This window comes from Talpa europaea, assembly GCF_964194135.1.
Source record: "Talpa europaea genome assembly, chromosome: X".
Classification (NCBI taxonomy): domain Eukaryota; kingdom Metazoa; phylum Chordata; class Mammalia; order Eulipotyphla; family Talpidae; genus Talpa; species Talpa europaea.
The window spans coordinates 36166171-36182207 of NC_140081.1; the positions used below are offsets into that span (position 1 = coordinate 36166171).

Below are 16037 nucleotides of genomic sequence, written 5' to 3' on the forward strand. Positions count from 1 at the left end.
TCCACTAAACACACTGTCAAGAGCACAGAGTAGTTAACACAGGAAAAAACAATGACAGACTTTCCTTTGTCAATTAACATCATTTAACAGTGAGCACTAAAAACCATTAACTCCTTGCAGTTAAAGTTTCTTTACCTATATGTTACTCTAAAAATAGAAGGGAATACAATAAAAGGTGTGGGGGGAAATGTCTTTTGGGAAATAACTAAAATTGTACCATCAGATTTGGCAGGGTTATGAGAGATTAATAAAATGTGAAATATTTGCTTCATTTACACGAACATTCACTAGTCATTAGTTACTACCAACACAGACAAAAAGAGTATCTATAAAAGTACAAGGGCAATATCAAAAGTTGAAATGGGGGCCCTAGTACAGGGGATATTTTATTTTGCTTTTCACTTGGACAAGATCATTTTGTAAAAAATGAAGTTATCTTCTTAGAACATCAAAAAATCCTCTGGCAATATTGAAAATAATTAGCAGTAATAGGGGAATAGGTACACTGAGATCTCTCTACCTACACCAGAAGACTACTGCAATAAAGCCAAGGGAAAAGAAAATGGGGAATCAAATAAAAGGAGATGCCAAAGTCACAAAAGGGAGAAAAACATAAGGTGACACACAATGGGAACAATGAAAATGTACCACCCCCCCAAATTCCTCCCAGCATATTTAGGAAATATGCACCAGGAAGTGGACAAGTATAATGATTCAACCTTAGTACAATTATACTAACTACTTTAAACTGTGGTCTACTTGTATTTTCATTTCAAGAGGGGGGTATGGGGGGTTATAGGAGGCTGAAAGGGTAGCACTGATGTGCCCACAAGAGCCTCCTAAGGTTCCAAAGGACTGAATCACTATGATCAAACAGTAAATTCCACATTCTTTCTATACTACATAAGCACTCCTCCCCCCACCCTCTCCCCTACTTTATCCACCCTCCTTAATGCCTTGTCTGGCTATTTTTCTGAATGTTCAAAAAATGTTAATGTGAGTTGGCCAACAATGCCAGAAAATAAGGATGGAGACAAAAATCAAAAGTCACTAGCCAAAACAAGTGTCATTTCTTGGGCTTTAAAGTCTACCCAGCATACTGCTGGCTCAGAATGAAAATGATGCAAGTGAATGGAAGTTTATCAGGCCTGTTCCAGACCAGACTGGCCACTGAATGAGGGTGGGAGTTATAGGCTGTCCCCAAGATACACTAGCAGAAATCAAGAACTACAAGTCTTTAGGGATCAGTGTTTACATACAGGGTGCTTTTGCTTGCGGTCCTATAAGGAAAGGGGTCATATCTAGGGATTCCTATGTGACTTTGTTCAAGATCACTTTGTCAGAAATGGAACCTCAAGTGAAGGATGGCCGTCTCTTGAAGTCACAACAAAGATCAGATCCACCTTTCCCAAGTTGGCTTTCAAATTGAGTGTTTGGCAAATAAATCAATTATAAGAACATGGCCCTTTATGGCTCTTTCTTGAAACCTTCCAAACCCAAAATCCATATAAAAATCAAGGTTGGAAGTAGGCTACCAGTTTTACCCTGGGCCAAGCTAGGAGAGTGAAGATGTGTTTGAGAAAAGCAAGCCTTTTGGCAAACTGGAAACATTCCTGTCAAAGCAGCAATTTACTTCTCACAGTGAATGCCTACAAAATAAGAAATCTTAATGCTGCAAGAGTTAACAATACCGTCATTTAATTGTGTCAGAGATTCAAGATGCACAGAAATAGCAACTAAAGAAAATAACTTTCCATAGAAGTCCAAATACTTCCTGTCAGAAAATGGAGACTACACACACACACACACACACATGCATGCACGCACGCATGCACACACACACACGTGTGTTTATACACACATATACATATATATTTACTTTAACACAGCTCAGTGATTCTGGCTACTCTTAGAGCTCCAAAGGATTCCTCCCTCTGACTCCAGAAAGAAATTTCCAAGCAATCTAAGTTCACTACTAAATCTCTGGCTGGATATAGAAGTCCTAACCTTTAAGATGTTGTGAAAGGTGGGAAGGTCCAAGAAGAAGGGGGCCAAAATTAGGGGAGCCGATTCCAAAGAGGAGGTTTTCAATACACTCTGTTCCTGGTTATATCTGGTGAGGTATGCACTCTTGTTATACTGCTTTGGTGTATAAAAGAAGTGTCTGGGCAGGGGAGGGGCATTCTAGGGCTCCCTCCGCTTGCAAATTGTGGGTCAACTTAAACTTGATCAGAAAAGGATTAAACAGCTTGAGACTGTTTTTGGTCTTTCATGATATAATTAGTGTAAGTGAGAAAACAGCCTTCTGGTTGTCTGGGAAAAAAATCACCAAGGACCTGCTGTGGGTTAAGATGCATGGGTTTTTCAAAAGAAGAGAAAACCCCACTAGTAGTCGAGTCAGTTGTATTCCTTTAGAAATGACACTCCTTGAGCAAGAATATCACAAAGCCCAAAGTTAGGTATGTGAGACTGGAAGCCTCATTTCTGAGTTAAGACACAATGCTAATCTGTTGTAAGACATGTTCCCAACCCTCATACTTAAGCTGCTGAAGAGGGAAACTAGAAATGCAAGGTTGTTTTAAGTGTATCTCCAGTAAGTAATAACAGCATTTTTGTCCTGGGCAGATTCTGGCCTCAGTGAGGACTTGGACCCATTTACAGAATACCCTCAAAGGCCTGGGCCAGAGTCCTCTGAAGTCTTCCTTGCAAAGCAAATGAAAAGATCCAGTAGACAAAATGTCAATGAACAAATGAAAACAATCTAGGAATGTAAAATCAAATTGTTGATTTCCTCACACTTCCCTACACCAATGCTAGTCCTCTCTTCTTCTGGGATTTATGGCAATCAGTTCTAGCCTGAGGCCAGTTTGATCCTGGAGTTTAGATGAAATTTTTTTCCAAATTGGCTGTAAGCCCTGGTTATCACTTGCCAGTTCCTTTCTTCAAACCAGGCTGCTCCTTCATAAGGAAATGCCCAATTCTCTCCAATCCCATTCCAACCTCCAACCTGTTTTTACCAGTTGGGATATTAGGGTCTGTTCAAGATTAAGCTTGTGACAACACAACTGTTGTTCTGAATAGGCAATCTCTGGAAAGTACTATTTGTCTGCTTTAGAAAAGCCCATCTTCTCATAATTGTGATGAGCTGTGACTTAGTAAGAATCTTCAAGTGTGGTCATTTGAAACCTACCACTCCATAGCAGTGGAAGCTTTTCTAGGAAACTCAGTAAATCCTCTGGGAAATCAGCATGTATGTATGCATGTATGTATGTATACACACACACATATATTTATATATATAAAATATATATAGATAAATAGATCTGTCTCTATATAAAGGGTATGCATAAGTATATAGATACACACTTTTCCATACATATCCATCCACACAGTCATAAACACACACACACACACACACACACACCCGAGTCTTTTGAGTTTCCTTTCATACTCAGTCTCATTACATTGATTCCCACCCTTTGATTCCAATCCATAGTGTGGGGAGCAGGGAGTGGGTGGACTGCACCACATCTTCTATTTCACAAACATGCTTTAGTTTAGAGGCAGGAAAATCTGCCCAGTACTTTTCCGACTCACTTGAATCCCCCAATACAAAGGCCATTGGTAGTTTTTATGTGTGTGTGTTTTTTAAGTATATAAAATAAAATAAAAAATAAAAATAACCAACACTACCTCACTTCTCTGAAAACATCTACCTATCTGATTGTCAGGCCAGAGCTAGAGGTGGTGATACAAAATCCTGGGGTAGGTGAGTTGGAAGAAAAAGTGAAAAGGTGGTGGATAATGACTATATGTCAAGACTCTACTATTTCATGAGAAAAAAGAAGTCAGCAGCTATAAACAGTTGTTCCCACCATCCCAAGGGTTTTATAAATGAATATCATGAGAAAGACTCAGAAAACCAATCTAGAACTTTCTATAGGGCCCTATGTGATGACACCGATTTCTAACAGTCACTGCCTTACTAGACTTCCAGGGGAGGTAAAGAGAATATTGGCAATATATATTCAATTTAAGAATAGGAGCTAGTCCTGTTGCCATTCATCTTTGACCAGTGCTTCCCTAGAAGCAAACCTCTAAGTCTAGAGGCCCAGAAAAAGACAAGGAAGGGTAAAAGAAAGATACAATGGAATATCCCATTGGATAAATCTTGGGTAAGCATTTTTGTCCTCTAACTTGGGCCTAGAATCAGAAAAGTATAGGTTTTCCTTTCTTCCTGATGTATTGAAGCCATCTTCTGCTCGTTATTCCTCTTTCTGTTGTGCCACTGTTCCTATCTTTTGCTCTTGTAAGCGGCTCTTCTCCCCATTCTTCATTGGGAAGTAGCGGTTACCATTATTACATATGTTGTTGTCTCTGGATAAGGCACACTGTGATGAAGCTGGAAGATGGTGATCACTCTTCTCTTCCTTGATCAATGTGCCATTGTTTCCATTTACCTGTGAGCAGGACCAGCCTTGATGAGGCTCCAGGGATTTAGAAACTCCATCTGAAATACCCTGTCAAAAACCAAGATATTCAATGGAAATGGTAATCCCAACTGGCTGACCTTTCCAAGTATAGTTGTAAGTTAGCCTGTAGAAGCAGCTTCTGGTCTTTGAAACCAACAGAAAGCCCAAAGCCTGTTAATGCCTACTAAATTCTGATACTATTCTGAGAATTTAGGATGACAACAGATGGATCTGATTGAAATCCAGTGGCAATGATCAACAACACAGTAAGACACAGCTAACATTTACAAAGTTTTACAATGTATTTTTCTAATGCTAATAAGCACCCTAAGAGGGTAGACATTTTATGATGCCCTATTTACTGATGAGGAAGATGAGGCTTAGAAAGATTAAAATAACTTGTTCAAGGACATCCAGATAGAAAGTAATGGGGCCAGATTTCCACTCTAGGACTGTTAGCCTTTAAAATCTATTCTCTTAACTGCCATGTAATGGTGTCCAATGATGACAACTGGACATTTAAATGAAAGGAAAAGAAACCATAAGGTCTATGTCCAATATTCCATAGACTCTTTCATAATTAAAGTCACTTGTTTTTCTTTTAATTCCAGAATGTGACTACTATTGAAATACTAATGGCATGAACTACATTACTTTGTGATGCAGTACTGACTCTCAACGAGAGGCTCAAAAAAGTAAAATTACTTGTCCAAGGTCATTGGCATGCCTAAACTTGCATCCAAGTCTGTTTGACTCCAAAGATCTTGTTCTTTCTACTAAGTGTAATACGTAACTGAGATCTAATACCTGTTGAAACTGTGGTCAATCATAAATAATATCTACTTTTTATTGAGCACTTCCCATGTTCCAGGGTCCTTGTTAAACACTTCACATATATTATCTCATTTAACAGTCAAACTAACCCTGATGTAGGTAGCAATTTCTCCATTTAGCAGGAAACTAGGGCACAGAGAGGGTAAGTAACTTGTCCAAGGCTACAGAACTAGTAAGTGGCAGAGCCCAATTCAAAGCCAGATCATGTAGCTCTTAACCCTGTACAACATGGAGCCTACTGTGAAGTATTGCTCAAGAACCTGGAAATGAGGTGAAACTAGTAAAAATCCACACACTTATGGAATTACCCACCCGAGGAAGTTAACAAAGAAAAAAAATTATAAACATATGACTTAAGAATTTAGGAATATACAAAACTCCAGTGACCTTGGAATAATCTCAAGAAGACAGAACAATAATGTAAGCAGGTTTAATGAGATGGAATGATTATCTCTAGCTTTGAGGAAACTGGAGATAACTGGGGTGACTGAACAATGAAAAGACAATCAGCAAGGCTATCATCAGCAACTCCATTCAGGATTAACTAAAAGAAGAAGGATTAGCTAAACATGAAGTCAACATGAGAATTTGCTTGGCCAGGTAACCTCTCTAGAGTGAATATCAATGCCCCCAGCAATCTTAGTGAAGAGAAATGTAATATGACCTATCATCCCATGTTTTCTCCCAGTTTCCTCATCTGTAAACTAGAGAATAATTCGATTTCATAGCTTCCTGTGAGGATTCAGTGAGACACAATGTAAAGCGCGTAGGACATGTTATACCTGGCACACAGGAACAACTCAAAAAATACCTGGGGACATGAATTTATGTCTCCAAGTAAATTTCTGGTATGGTAGCCTCTCCTGAAGCTTATTGTTGGAGATAGAGACCTCTTTTAGAAATGGATAAGAGCATGTATACTAAAATCAGTCAGACCTAGGTCTGAAGTTTGTCTAACAATTATACATAAGGCTTTGGATTCAATCAGCTAAGACAGGAATGTTAATTAAGATGTTAATTTGATGGATAAATTTGGGCAAGATGCTTCATCCATCTGAGCCACAGTTTAGTCCTGTTTAAAATGGGAAATAATAAATACCTCACATGAATTTATAACTGTGACTAGGAAGAAGTGTACAATATATTGTGATAATTATTTCTTCTCACCATAAATGAGTACTTTATCTTTCACTTCCTTCCTTCTCTTTCCCCACCTCCCTCAGCTATTTCTGTGATCTTGGTTAATTTGAGTCAATTACTGAGTGATGGATCCACTCTTACTGTACCAAAAAGATCAGGTTTCTCAGATTGCTTAATGGTCAGACCCTGAATCATGATGAATTCTCCAAGGGTGTACTACCTTATGGGTACCTATTTGAGTTACCAGTTTTCCTTCTAAATGTAAGCACCTTTACCTCATTGAGCAGTTTCTGGAAACAGCTAAGAAGTTTTGGGAAAATTCCAAAGTCATTGCTCTTTGCCTTTGGAGTATATTATAAACACTTTATGTGGGGGACTTACCTATTCTTGTTCCATTTTTGGTTCAAAATAACATTAAAGGAAATCTGCATTCTTTGACAAAACATTAGACAGTGGAGGTTAACAGATGCAGGAAAGCTGATTTGGAATTGAGAACTAATAACACAGCTGCCCTGCAGTGTGGTGCAGTCAGTGACCTTTGTGAGGGTAAAAAGATTACATATAAAATGTCTCATACAGATTTGGTAGAAAGTGGGTACTCAAGAAATGGTAGTTTTTATATTACGAGGAACCCAAAATTGACTAAAATGTTGGATGACAACAGAAACAGGCTATCATATTTGGAGGTATAGGATGTGTGTAATGACCAGGAGAATTGTGATATAATCCAAGGTACAGATTAGAAGAAAGTTTAAGACCAATTTGAGCCATTAAGAATAAGCAGAATGGCAATATTTCTATCCCCCCCATATTAAGGAAAGTAAAAAATCTAATTTTCTAAGCATCTCTGGTAGCTCCCCAGAAGCTGTGGCTGGAAATCTCACTGTTAACCTCATTTTGGCCTCTTTACAGCTTCATGTAGCATATACTATGTGACGTATAGTCTTTTCTTTTTAAAGATTTATTTATTTATGCATACAAGAACTGGGGTACAGGCAGAGGTGGGGGGGTGAGAGGATTCACCAGAGTGGAGAGTAGAACAGGCAGATCTACTGAAATACACTGCTGAGGGGAGCAGCAGGTGAGACAGGAAAGGTTTGCTGCGCCATGTGGGTCACCTCACTGGCTGGGAATTGAACTCGTGCTGCAGTGGCTGCAGATTGCTTCATAGTGCTGCATCTTAACTCCTTGCGCCACCAGGGAGGCCCTGCTATGTATAGTTTTAAGAACATAGTGTTTGTTATCTATCTTGTGGCTTCATTCAGGGAAAACAATAATACTCTACAGCCCTGTGGGAGCAGCCTGGGCAGGCTAACATCTAACAGACCATTAGAGAGCAGGGAATGAAATCAAATGCTGGGAGAAGCTATGAAAGCTTCCCTAAACAGTTCAAGTTTCCATGCATGATCAGATCTCTTGAAATTTAGCTGAAAAGACAAGAGGTATCAAATAGAAGCTAGATAATCTCAAAGAGGTGCTTACTTGTTTATTTCCTTTCTTATGTCCTTTGGATCCTCTACCAGTCTGTTCTTTTCCATGCCTTAGAAAGTGGGGGAAAAAGTGATGATGAGGAACACATAAAGCTTTTGCCCCTGTTTTTCACTAACTGTTCACCTCCTCTTAGAAGTTTGACTCTCTTAAGTTGGATGCCCCTCCCCTGTACTACCCCTATAAGCCTCTATCTTATTCCATAGCATTTCTATAGCATACTGAATTGTTTTGTATCGCATGCCTTCTTCTACAGCAAAAACATTCTCATTGAGACAGAGCATTTAGTATATGTTTGCTTAATTAAAGTGAAAACTAGCTTTAAATGTGCAAAGTTCATTAATGCCGCTTACCTTAATAGAAAGATTCAATAGCTGGATTTCCCCAAGGGCACCTTGATTGACACTAGCTCATACCAACCTATTCAAATACATACCCCTTTCCTGGCCCACCGACAGAAACCACTTGCATGCCAAAGGATCCTCGGCCCCTGGAAGATCTGCTGCCAGCCCACTGGCCTACAACCATTCCAGCAATCTCCAGCTTTCCTCCTTGGGGTGGGATTGGGTGGAAACCTGGAAAGATAGGAAGAATGGCAGGAATGAATGACAAGTGCAAGGTATAAGAGGTGGAATGAAAGATACTATAGTCCACCTACTGACTTATTTCCATTTCTCTATGTATGATAAAAAGACTGTGATGGCAACAAAGAGTCAATGTGGAAGCAAATTTAGCTGGGGGTGGGGGTGAAAATTTGTACAGATTGACTTTAACAGGTGAGTTGTGGATGATTTATTTTCCAACTACAGAGCTTGTCACATAGTAGGCATTTACTATTTGTTGAGAGAACAAGTGTCTTAAAATCTAGTTATTGGAAAATTAGAGGTCAAAACTATATTTGATTCAAATACACAATGGAAGATTAGTTAACCAAACTAAGCTCAAAATAATGAAACTAAACTAAAAGTAGTTTATAATTAAAAGGTAAGAACAGCAACAGTTAAAAACCAGCACCAATTCAAGATGAGATAGCTCCTTAAAACAGGATATTGCGGGCCTCCCCGGTGGCTCAGAGGGTTGAGCACCTCACTGTGGAGCTGTCTGCAGCCTCTGCAGCGCCGGTTCGATCCCCGCTGGCTGGTGAGAATCCCACATGGTGTGGCAGACCTCTCCTGTAGCACCCACTGCTCCCCTCAGCAGTGTATTAATGTCATCTGCCTGTTCTGCCCCCTGCTCTGTCTCTTGTGAATCCTCTCACCCTCCTGTGCCTCTGGCCTGTACCCCAGCTCTTGTATAAAAAAAATTAAAAAATCAGGATATTGCAATTATGTGTTGCGTTTGTGAGCTTGTGATTTGGCACAAAAAAAAAAAAAAAAACGCTTCACAGAATACACAGTAAAACTCTGATTTTAGTTTATGGAAAAAACTCAATGTGCATAACCCTTCAGTCATTAAGTAGGTTGTTGGTAAAGAGCTCTTCATTTATATAAGAGTCTAAGGAACTATGGTATTAGCATTTCCTAAGAGGACAAGAAAAACTTGCATTTGGGGATCTGATTGTGACTTTTCAAGAGGCAGGAGGCTCCTCATAAACTTTTAGTAACTGGAGACTAAGTGTCACTTGGAGTAGGGGCAATGTTGAGGCACTCCTGAGAATGTGGCCTTAATTAAGGTTGTTTTCTGACACAATAAAATCAACAGGCAAAAAATGAGAGAAGTTATCTGTAAAGTCAACTTCAAGGAATGGGATGAATGGCTGACTACCTGGTTTATAACACTTGATCAATACCTGACTGAACAGTGGGTTGCCAGAGCCCATGCTCACACTGCTCATCTAAGCACAGCCTTGGGCTAAAGATCCATACTGAGTTTTGTGACCCTGAAAGACAAACTTCAACTTCCAGCTTTATTATTTTTAAAGTATGAGCAATAGACAATAAACACCTTCAGCCATAGTAATGACACTCTCACCTAATCCCAGAATCTTGAAATTCTATGTCAAAATGTCTCTGTTAAAATATCTTGTTTTACCAGGGAACAGGTCATTTGAATGATCAGGATCAGTATCTTAGCTATCTAAACATGACTGTTTATTCACCATTAAGCCACAGCTCAGGTATCACCATTAATGCAGAGCCTGCAAGTGTGAATGTGTGTGTGTGTTGTGTGTCCAACAAACTCCAAGTCCCCAGAGTATGCAGACTATGACTTATTTCTTTCTAAGTTTTTAGAAATTGTCAAGTTTGTCTCTAGAGTGAAAATGGGTTTATCAGGTTATTGTCATCTGACAACACTGTTCATTTACTCTTATCTCCCATTGCTTTTCCTCCAAGCTCCTGTGTACATCTGCTGTGAGCAACCATGAAGTTCCTGTTCATAGGAGTTAATATAGTTCACAAAGGAATTAAGTGGCTCCTCGTTTCTGTATCAGTTACTTCATGAGCATGGTTGGTGATAGTCAAATTCTGGGGGACTAGCTATCATTCTTATGGAGAGTGGTCTGGGAAGTCAGTGGACCATCTTCCCCAAGCGACATGCCTCTATAAGCTGCTCTTCAAACTACCACAACACACCACAGAAGGTAAATGAGATAAGATATACGTGACATTGCTGATTCTGTAACAGACAATAATTACTGCATGTGCTATTATGAAATAAGTTGAAGAAGACAAATACTTCATTCTTGGGTACTGACCTGCAAGCCCTCGGCTCCTTCCATGAGGGGGAGGTGGTAATGAGCCCATGGCTCTGGAATAAAGTGAGACAGGGTAGAGGGAGGGCACCATGGGAGGCACAAAAGTAGGTGATGGAAGTAGAGTAGAAGGTGGTGGAGGGTTTATGTTGACTCCTTCAAGTATACTCTGTCTCATCTTTTCCACTTTGGTTGCCAAGTCAGCCTTCAAATAAGGAATAAAATAATAATAGCAGCTGCCATTTTTTTTTCGCTTCTCCTGTGTTTCAGTTACATTATTGGGCAATCTAGGTACAGTCTTAAATATCTATTTCCAGTAAGAGAAATCAAGGCCTAGAATTAAACAGTTTGACGTAACACACTCAGGAAAGCCTATCTGACACCAAAGTTCCCACTCTTCACATGACACCATGTAACCACCATATTAGGTTTGACTAAGAACTTGTAAGGCACATTGACTAAAACTTTAAAACTCCTTTGACTAGGTCAAGGAAACAAATATAACAGTATGTATTTACTGATGGTCCATTACATGGCCCACAATAGGCTAGGTCATTTTTTAAGGGGGAGGTAACAGAATAAGGTCAATGAGGAAAAACAAAACTGATATATACAAAGCCTTTTAACCTTTTCCCTAAAAACCAGGATCAAAGACCCTAACCTCTGTCCAGCATAATGTCTAGAGGTTGGCAAATTTGTTCTAAAAAGACCCAGATAGTCAATTCCCCCCAAAAGATAAAGAATTAAGGATTTCTTGCTCTTTCCTTTCCTTATCTTTCCCAGGGTTTCAAAAGAAAAATAAATCCCCTGCTTTTTCTCTGTCATCTATTTTATTACCTTCTTCTATTTTCAAAGTTACTTTACAAGAACTATCATCACTTGCAAAAGTAACTTAAGAGTTTTTGTAAATAAAAGGAAATGAAACAATAAAACTGGAGGAAAGACATATATCTCACTATTTTGTGGGAAGGACAGACTCAGAGTAAGAAAGGAATATAAAAACTTGAAGAGTGGGGCCTCCCTGGTGGCATAAGGGGTTAAGTCACAACAGTAGGAAGCTATCAGCAGCCACTGCAGTAGAAGTTAGATCCACAGATGGCCAGGGAGCTGACCCACATCATGCAGCAGACCTCTCTTGTCTCAACCACTGCTCCCCTCAGCAGTGTATTTCAGAAGTCCATCTGCCTGTTCTGTTCCCCACTCTGTCTCTGGTGAATCATCTCATCCCCTTGCACCTCTGGCCTGTACCCCAGTTCTTGTATGCATAAATAAATAAATCTTTAAAAAAAAACTTGAAGAGCACAAAAATTAACTTGCCAACACATGTTTTTATAACGTATTCATCTCAGATTCTGGGTCATGGGATTATCATTGACCAAGTTACATTAGGGTCAGACAAGCTTTCCCAATTTTGCTACCTTTCTCCCCAATGTCACTGACCCTTTGCCTCCCTGTCAATTCTTCCCAACCTTAGATTAGAGATGGCCCTTAGCATAGCAGCTGTCCAACATGTTGGTACCTGGCCATCACAGAGCTCAATCAGGGATACTCGCTCTTGGCCTGCTTTAATTAGCTTGCTCTGGAACAGTTTGCCATCGAAGTAAATCCAGGGACAGCAGTGTTCCCACGGGACTGGCTGGCCACAGGCATCATTAGCAAATAGAGCTGTATCGACCCCACTCATGAAAAGGGCAGCAAGTTGGATCCCTCGGGCATCCAGTTTCTCAATCTGAAACCACCACAGAGGAAAAACTACTATTAAAAAGTTACTGTTATCAATTACATTTAATCTTATTCCTGTCATGCTGATTATCTCAGTTAAATTTGATCATTCTTTCTTTTAATATAGACATTTTAGTGTACAAGAATCTTCTATGAAAGTCTTTCCCTGAGATATATGAAAGATACTCATTTTTTTTAAAAAAAAAAGACAGCAGCAATAAAAATTTAAAAAGATACCAACTTGGGATACTATTTTTTTATCTGTCAATTCAGAAAAAAATCAAAACTAAAGACCAAAATCATACCCAATGCAGATGAGAATGCAGTGAAATAAATGGGCACACTCATATAAAGCTGATGAGTAATGTATATTACAATCAAGTAGTATGTATCAAGGACCTTGAAAATGTTCACGTTGACTTAGAAATTCTGCTCTTAAGAATCTATTCTGAGGAGGTAGGGCTGAAAATAAAGCTCTATGCATAAAAATGTTAATTACAACATTACTCATAATAGGGGGAAAACATGAAACTAAATGGCCAACACTGTAAAAATTAAACAATACATCTATATGAAAAAGTGTTATTCAGTAAAAAAATTTAAGACAGAAAATATATGTGCTACGTTAAGGGAAAAAATACAACATATAAATACGCATTTCAACTGTGTAAGAAACACATGACAAGAGACTGGGGGAAAAAACATCAAAATGGACTGAAATGGAGACCAACATGGCAGCAGGGAAACACTACAATTAAGTCCTCCCATTAAAAAAAAAGTTAACAGGGAGGAAAAGCGGCAGGTCCCTGTGAGAACTGGGACACGGAAGATAAATGGGTGACTCTGGCAAACTGCCCGTAGAATAAAGTTGCCATAAAAGAGAATGAGAAGAGAGGAAAGCTCAGAATCCTGCTACCCTCCTGCACCCACAAAGTCGGCACTCTCTGACCAATATAAAGGAGGACAAAAACAAAACAAAACAAAAAACAAAAACAACCAACAAGAACAAACTACATATCAAGTGGGACACTAAGTAGAAAGAAACTATTTCAGACACTGCACCCTGTGAACTGCAACTGTGGAGAACCCTGCAAGAATCACTGTGGAGGTGAGCAAATGGCTCAGGGGTCCATTAGAGGAAAACAAGGACTCCAGGGAGACCTACAAATAGCCCAAGGCCAGCCAGTAAGCTTGTGCAGAAAAGAGGCTCGCTCGAAAAGCATACATGGATCACGGATAGCGACTGCCTAGGTCCCCGTGCCTGCGACCTAGGCTTGCTGGGAGACACGCGGGAGCCCTCATCGAAGTAAACGTCCCTCACTGAGTAATCAGAAACCAGGCGCACCGACATGGGAGCAGGGTGAAAAAGGCGCCATTTCTGCGGACACTGAACTGGGCTACAGCCTGCATCCTAATTCTGAGGGCTTTGGGAACTGAGACCCAGGACACGAAATTTGGGGCGTGGGATCCCCATGACGGTGAGGCACAGGACAGACACAGAACCTCTACGCTGTTGAGGCGCTCCACACCACTCCCACTCTGTTCCCCAGACCCACTGGGAAAAAACAGTTCTGGAAGGATACTAGGAAAGATCTCTGGCGCCACCTAGTGACCAGAAAAAAAATCACCACCATCCTGATAGTTGGAAACCAGGGATCCCAAAAACACCCTCAGGCTCTGAGAGAGGGAGGGCCACACAAGTGGGGGTAAGGAGGGAAATAAGGTATGGAGTAAGACCCCATTCTGGAACTGAGAGCCAGGTGCAGGATCCAGGGCGTGGGACACGCCATAGCAGCGGGCACTGCACAGGGTGTCAGCCAGCGTTTTGGACCTGATAGCCCTGGAACTGAGACCTAGAGTGCAGAATTCAGGGCATGGAATCTATACAGCTGTGGGCACAACACCGGGTGAACAGGGTAAGCACGGGGCAGACACATAACGCAGCTTGAATAAGAGCCCCTGTGTTGACGTGCTCCCCTTCGCACCCCCCTTCATTTCTCAGAGAACCACTGGGAAAAAACACAGGTCAGCAACTATGGGTCTCTGGCACCACCTTGTGACCAGAACAAAATCACCAACTAGCTGATTCCCTGTTGGAACTGAGTAAATACAGAGGGAGGGAACTGTAAGGGACAGTGCCAAGCCACACAGCATCAACTCCCTGGTGGAGTTTTGGCCTACCAGTGTTGGTCTTAGTCTAGTAAACAGTTTCAGACACCCCTAAAGGAGGACTCCAAAGAGATGCCCGCCAACACCAGTGGCACAACATCCGAACACATAGAACTAATTAGAAAGCAAACAACAGGGAGAAGAAAAAATATAAATAACCAAGCAAGCCCGCAGGAGGACATTTCACACACACAAAAATAAAGTCACCAGAACTCAACAATGACATGGAAGAACTTCTTGACCTATCAGATAGAGAATTAATGATCATCATGATTAAAAAGCAGAAAGAAAATGAAAAGGAAAAAAAGATTTGAGACAAATTATCACTTAACTGAAGAATGAAATTGAGACCTTAAGAAAGGAAAGAAAAGAAACACAGGAGATTAAAAGATTACTAGAGGAAATAAAGAAATCTGGGAAAAGCAATGAAAACAGAATAGATGAAATGGAAGAACAGATCAGTACAATTGAAGATACAGAAATAAAAAGAGCCAAAAGAGAATAGGAGAGAGAAGTGCAAAGGAAGCAGTATGAGGATACTCTTAGACAATTATCAGACTCCATGAAGAGAGGAAATGTAAGAGTTACAGGCATTCCAGAAGGTGAGTAGAGAGAAAAGGGAATTGAGAAATTATTCAAGGAGAAAATTGAAGAAAACTTCCCAAGCATGAAAAGGGAGACAAATATAGACATACAAGAAGAGAGAAGAACACCCAATTACCACATTGAAAAGAAAACTACAGCAGGACACCTAATAGTAAAGCTTGCAAGAGTCCAAGACAAGGAAAACATAATGAAATCGGCAAGGGGGAAGAAACAGATAACTTATAAGGGAAAACCTATCAGGTTAACTTCAGACTTTTCCCAAGAAACATTACGAGCAAGAAGAGAATGGAGTGACATATTCAGCAAACTTCAAGACAGCAAATGCCAACCAAGAATACTTTACCCTGCAAAGCTCTCCTTCTTCTATAAAGAAAAAATATGGACCTTCTCAGACAAACAGAAACTCTAGAAATTTATTACAACTAAACCCCCACTCCAAAAAATTCTACAAGAAGTCCTAAAGCCAAAACTAACAGAGGAATGATAAGAAGAATAGAATAAAGCAAGGAATAAAATCACAAAAAAAGACAAACAAAATGGCAAACATAGATGCCAACATATGAATATTAACTGTAAATGTAAAAGGATTAAATTCGGGCCTCCCCGGTGGTGCAGTGGTTGAGCGCTGGGTTGCGAAGCTGCCCGAAGCCTCCACGGCGCCAGTTCAATCCCCGGCTGCTCCCTGACCACCGGAGGAAGGTCCCACATGGTGTGCAGACCTCTCCTGCCGCCCACTGCTCCCCTCAGCAGTGTACTTCGGTCCTTCTGCCTGCTCTGCTCCCCGCTCTGGCTCTGGTGAATTCTCTCACCCGCCCATGCTTCTGACTGTACCCAGTGCTTGTATAAATAAATAAATAAATCTTTAAAAAAAAGGATTAAACTCATAACAAAAGGATACAGAGTAGCAGGCTGGT

At 40.3% G+C, this 16037-nt stretch overlaps 1 protein-coding gene across 1 annotated transcript in view; it reads right to left on the minus strand.

Annotated features, from left to right (window-relative positions):
• Positions 1-4265: 4265 nt before the first annotated feature.
• Positions 4266-16037, minus strand: part of FAM120C (family with sequence similarity 120 member C) — a gene marked incomplete at both ends in the record, with an annotated part of 114983 nt that continues 103211 nt past the window's right edge. The window contains 5 exons of the mRNA XM_084258610.1: positions 4266-4520; positions 7929-7986; positions 8371-8509; positions 10630-10831; positions 12146-12355. Of these exons, the coding sequence (XP_084114736.1) occupies positions 4266-4520; positions 7929-7986; positions 8371-8509; positions 10630-10831; positions 12146-12355 (864 nt within the window). The remainder of the gene's footprint in view (positions 4521-7928; positions 7987-8370; positions 8510-10629; positions 10832-12145; positions 12356-16037) is intronic.